At 38.7% G+C, this 5481-nt stretch overlaps 1 protein-coding gene across 1 annotated transcript; it reads left to right on the forward strand.

The window, feature by feature from the left end:
• Positions 1-981: 981 nt before the first annotated feature.
• On the forward strand, positions 982-4072 carry LOC149814417 (uncharacterized). The gene is made up of 6 exons (XM_089988541.1): positions 982-1422; positions 1535-1641; positions 3014-3122; positions 3251-3412; positions 3560-3733; positions 3847-4072. The coding sequence occupies exons 1-6, from the start codon at positions 1141-1143 to the stop codon at positions 3874-3876; spliced, it is 864 nt and encodes a 287-aa protein (XP_089844667.1). The 5' UTR covers positions 982-1140; the 3' UTR covers positions 3877-4072.
• The last annotated feature ends 1409 nt before the right edge of the window (positions 4073-5481 follow it).

Raw genomic sequence — 5481 nt, forward strand, 5'->3', positions numbered from 1 at the left:
ACCCCTTTGGAGCTGCTTTTTCTTCTTCTCTAATTCTTCCTAAACTCTTCACAGTTTACATGCATCCACACATTCTTAAACCGTTGCCTAATTCTTGTATTATAATTCAAGCATATCTTCTCCCACTTCTTACCGTTTGTGGCTAAGCTAAGGGAAAACCCCTCATTACCGACTGCATGTTGTCCCATCTCTTGTTGGTAAATCCTTTCTAGCTTCCCCTACCCACCGGAGGGTATGCTCAGCTTCGACCTTGCAACAAACGTGGCCCCCTCTCCCCCCTCTCTTGTGGGTCACAATACTTCTTACATCGTCTGCTATGTTTATAAAGATAAAATCCTTAATCATTTACTGTGAGATCGATGTAAAGGCTGGGAAACGAGATGAGCTGCTTGTGGCTTGAACAACCAATCTTCAGCTTTGGTTCAACTCGCTAATTAATACTAAATATACTTTTCATGCTCCATAGAGTGAAGATGGTTGAAGTGTTTGGCTTGTAATCATAAGTTTAAGTTTCAAATCTGGTTGCTTACAAGTTTGAAACAGTCATTTATTTTGTAAATGAGCGAGTTGGGGCTTGGCTTAATAAGTTTTTTTTTTTTATATTTACAATAAGAAACTCCTAAGGATCAAAGACCTAACCTTGCTTGCCATACTTACTATCACTGTCCTGACAGGTAAAACTCAGTTAGCCTAATAAGTGTTTGGGATTCAAATTCTATCATTTTCAATTCTAAAAAATATATATTTTATTGCGAATGAGCCCGGAAAAATATATTTTATTGTAAATGAGCCAGCTCGATCTCGGGTGATTTAGCTCGAGGCTTTTCATGAGCTCAAGCTCAACTAGGAAGAAACAAAGGTTAAACACCTTCTGTTCGGTTTATTCGGCTGGTTTACCAGCCCTCGATCTGATCAATAAAAGTAAGAATGGCAGTTTGTCTCGATCAAATCAATAAAAGTAAGAATGGCAGTTTGTTATAACGGGTAGTTAGTGATCCCATTGTTCAAGCATAACGCCTTTATAATGAGCGTTTTGTAGTACTCTCAATCTCAGGGGAGACGGGGGCGTATCTGTGATGCGAGAATAGGTCATTTTCTTCCGTTGATGACGGAGAGGAACGAGGAGGAGGGAAGACGAAGATGGCAACCATGGCTAGAGCTCTCCGGAGGGATTCCGGGAACCCCCGATGCGGTTTATCTGCAAAACTCTTCGAAGAATTGGGCTTAAAGAACGATTCAAGAAGATGGTATTCATCGTTAGCACCACTACCACCACCACCAACGAAATGCGCGACCATTGAGGCGCTGGGGATGAAGGATTACTTCGATTACAGGAGGTCCGTGTGCGGGGGAATCACCCACAAGGCGCTTCTGGTGGACATCGTCGGCACCCTCATCGTGCCGTCTCAACCAACGGCCCAAGTACGCAACCTCTGTGGTTTTTCAGATCCAATTCGATGAAAAAACAGATGGGTTTCTTTTGTTTTTCTTGTTTGTTTTAAGAGTTCTTTTGTTTTTCTTTTTGGTGGTGTAGATTTACAGGAGTTTCGGCCAGAAATACGGCGTGGAGTACTCGGAGGATGAGATTCTCAAACGGTACAGATGGGCGTATGGACAACCATGGGGCAGCTCACGACTCAGGTTTCTTACCCTTTCTCTCATTTTCTTTTCTTTTCCTCCTTTCCCAATCTTTTTATGAGAAATGATCCACACCATCTCGTTTTTTGTGGAAATTTAGTGGTTTTTCTTTGTCGTTCGTAGTGTGTTCCTGTTTTTAAATCAATTGTTTGGAAGTCTGATGATGATTATTACGGAAGAAAAGACGGCTTAAGAAAAAAGAAAAAGTGGATCTGCATATAAGATGGAACCTTCTCTGTTTCTTGTTGGTGTTTATGTATTAGAACTGTCATCTGCTATTAGAAACAAATCTCACTTTTGGGTTCTTCTTGTGAAAGTAAGTTTCTGAACAAGCAGAGGAGCTTGGGCTATGTATGAATTGTTTAGAAAATATTTGGGTTGGGACTTGAGTGAGTAACTGGTATTTATATACATATACATAGGGCTGCACTTGCCTTCTGTTTATGTATCTAAACTTGGTTGTGGTGTTGGGGATGCTTTTTAGTTGGCTCTTTTCCTTGTTGTTAGACACTCTTGCTGTGTTTTGTATTTCTCCTGTTATGATTCGAAACAGGCTTAAAGTTGGCATACATTTTTTGTCATTGTATTGTTGATTCCCTGAACGAAAGCTTGACGTTTTGTGTTCATTATTGATGGATCATTTTGGTGGTTTATAAATTTGGTGGGCAATATATGTGCATCAATGTCTTGGTTGATGTCTATGCTGATGGATCAGATGACTACCTCTGGGTCTAAATTTGTCTTTGTGATGGATCTTATTCAAATTAAATATTTGTTCATTTTCCTTAAGCGAATTCCCTAAAATATTAAGCAATAGACAGATCTAGATCGCATCATCAAACAACTTAATTGAGTTTCTGCAGAAAATTTACTCCATTGGGCAAATAATTAATACTATTGCCTTGGTATCATCACAAAAGGGGAAAAACGTGAGGAAAATGAAAAAAGGAGAGAGCACCATAGATTTCGTCCCTCTGAGCTCTTACAATTGTTGAGTCCTGATTGACAGTAGATACAGTGATCCCCTTTCTGTTGGTTGCTAATACATTTCAAATGCGTTAGATTTATTTTTTGGTTAGGTAGATGACTTTTGTGGCTTGTCTTTGGGTCCTAACTCCTAAGTTTATGTTTTAACTTATTGTTTGACATAGAAACTTTGACGAGGCCACACATTTGATTTCTTGCTGTATGAAAAGGTACAGAAAGGCTGCCAAATTTCAACCAACAAAAAAACAGCTGAAGAAAATTTAACATGCATATTATACTACACTTTTGAGCTCCCCTCTTTATCTGAATCTAAATTATGAAAAGATCCTTGAGTGAATGGGATGAGTCTTAGTTTTTTCTGAAAGTTGGAATTTGTTAATCAATGCAGATATGTAGCTGATGGAAGACCGTTTTGGCAATACATAGTCAGATCTTCCACAGGCTGTTCAGATTCTCAGTACTTTGAAGAACTCTATGAATACTATACCACTGATAAGGTTAATCACTTTACTGAAACTTTTTTAAGCTTCAGATTCTGAGTCCGTGAGTTTATCTATTCATCTTCTGAATTTTTTTTTTCTGATCTTAACACTGTTTATGTATGGTTTCTTTTATTTGATCATAGGCATGGCGTTTATGTGATCCCGAGGCAGAGAAAATACTTAAAGCCTTCAGAAGAGCTGGGGTGAAATTAGCTGTTGTATCAAACTTTGATACACGACTGCGGCCTCTTTTGCAAGCTTTGAAGTGTGATCAGTGGTTTGATGCAGTGGCAGTGTCTGCTGAGGTGGGTGGTCTTGTCCAAATGAGGAGAATTTTTCTCATGCTGTGGCATTTGCGTCCTCCATGAAATCTCAATTACCAACTCTCTCTCTCTCTCTCTCTCTCTCTCTCTCTCTCTCTCACCATTATTAATCATCTTATGGTGACTTAGGTGAAAGCAGAGAAGCCAAATCCAACAATATTTTTGAGGGCATGTGAATTTCTTGGTGTAAAACCTGAAGATGCAGTGCATGTAGGTGATGACCGCAGGAATGACATATGGGGTGCCAGAGATGCTGGTTGTGATGCTTGGCTTTGGGGAAGTGATGTCCACTCTTTCAGAGAGGTAAGAGGATGGTTCTTGCTGTTCTTTAGTGTTATTTAAGAACAGTATCTGCATGTATGAGCTGTGCAGGCATCAATGGCTAAATTGAAACCCCAATTGTTGCATTGATACAGGTTGCTCAAAGGATAGGAGTCCAAGTTTGATTTCGGCCTATATGAAGCAATTGCCATGCATGCTTGTAAAGTTTTTCTTGTTGTCCATTAGGTAAAGTGTATGCTGTTGCCTGTATATAGTTGAAATATAAACTGTGTAACTGATCTACTCTAAGAGTAATTGCATGCATAAGCACGTGTACTCATCTGGTGCAGTAATAAAGGAACTGTGACATCATTTTACATCAGATTTCCTTCATGTACAAGAGCAGATCTAACATGGTCGTGCCTATTTCATCAAGTACAAGATGAAGAAAGAATCTATGGATCCAAGATAACTATCGATGATGAAGTAAAATCACTAAATCTACAGTAGCAATGCCTTAAGAAACAGTATTTGAAATTGGCAACCATTGGTAGTACATATGTGAGATCATCGTGTTGATGCTTTAAAAAACAAGTGTTGATGTTTTACCAACAACACCATGGATTTTATTATTTAGGGGGTTTTAAGGACAGGTGTTTGTTCTCATTCTTGGTATTTTCACCTTATGAAATTGAACAGGGCTTTCCCTGACAGCACATAGTTTATAGCATCATTATGTTGATTTAGAGCATAGTAACAAATATGGACAATATTTTGAAAATATCACTATTTTATTACGGATTTTCAAAACCTGATATAATCCAAAAAATTGGATATTGTACAAATATGGCTTATTTTTAAAATATCACAGTTTTATTGTCATATTATTGCATCATTAATGCAATATTGACATTTTTATATTTTTAATGTTTTCATTATATTTTTATATACTTTCTCATATATTTTTAAAACTTAAATGTACTGGTATTTTCCCAAGTTTTTTCAAGAAACACATTTTTTTAAATATCACGAGATTACCCCTTCCTGAGAAAATCTCAAAACCAAGATTTGTAACCATGATTTGGAGTTGAGTGGCCAAATGCAATGGGGAGAGCTGCCCATACACCAGTTGAGGCAGCATGTCCTTTGCCAACTCTATGTAACAATCTTAACGTTATCCTTCTCGTGGAGCCCAGTCTTAAACTTGAATCATTGAGCAAGCTAAGCTTAAAAGTACTGTCAAGTTATTGGAGGACATGGACCTTGGCCTAATGCAAGGGTTACCAATTATTTAGATCCTATGACAGAAAGTGTTGATCCAAATCCGACCCACTCCAAGAAAATTTGATCATATAAGCTCCAAACCTGATCCAAACACACATTTGGATCTTACCATGATATCCATGCCTTTGGATCAGAGGTCTAACTGAATGCGATCCATTTACCCCTGTTAAAGAGGTAGAGAACAGGAAATGAGAAAAGAATCATGATTAGGGCGGGTAAACAAGCCAAGCCGCTCGTGGCTCAGCTCAGGATCGGATCATAAAAAACTCATTCAAACTCGTAAAATGGTCTCGACAAGCTGAATATGAACAATACTCGACTTGGCTCGACTTGCATACACTCGTCAGGTAGTAAGAAATATATTTTCGAACTTGGCTTGTTGAACTTGGACAGATTATGAGCTTGGCTCGCCACAAGAATGTCGAACCCCAACTGGGGCCACAGCCCTTGAGCCTATATGGACAATGTCAAACCCCAACTGGGTTAGCACGATGGCCCCACGTTCA

Source organism: Nuphar pumila, chromosome 15 (genome assembly GCF_984573655.1).
Source record: "Nuphar pumila chromosome 15, dmNupPumi1.hap1.1, whole genome shotgun sequence".
In the NCBI taxonomy this organism is placed as follows: domain Eukaryota; kingdom Viridiplantae; phylum Streptophyta; class Magnoliopsida; order Nymphaeales; family Nymphaeaceae; genus Nuphar; species Nuphar pumila.

Coding starts and splice junctions, on each gene's coding strand:
- LOC149814417 (XM_089988541.1), top strand. CDS start 1,141: ATGGCAACCATGGCTAGAGCTCTCCGGAGGGATTCCGGGAACCCCCGA. Junction 1,423..1,534: donor CGTCTCAACCAACGGCCCAA/GTACGCAACCTC, acceptor TTGGTGGTGTAG/ATTTACAGGAGTTTCGGCCA. Junction 3,413..3,559: donor CAGTGGCAGTGTCTGCTGAG/GTGGGTGGTCTT, acceptor ATGGTGACTTAG/GTGAAAGCAGAGAAGCCAAA.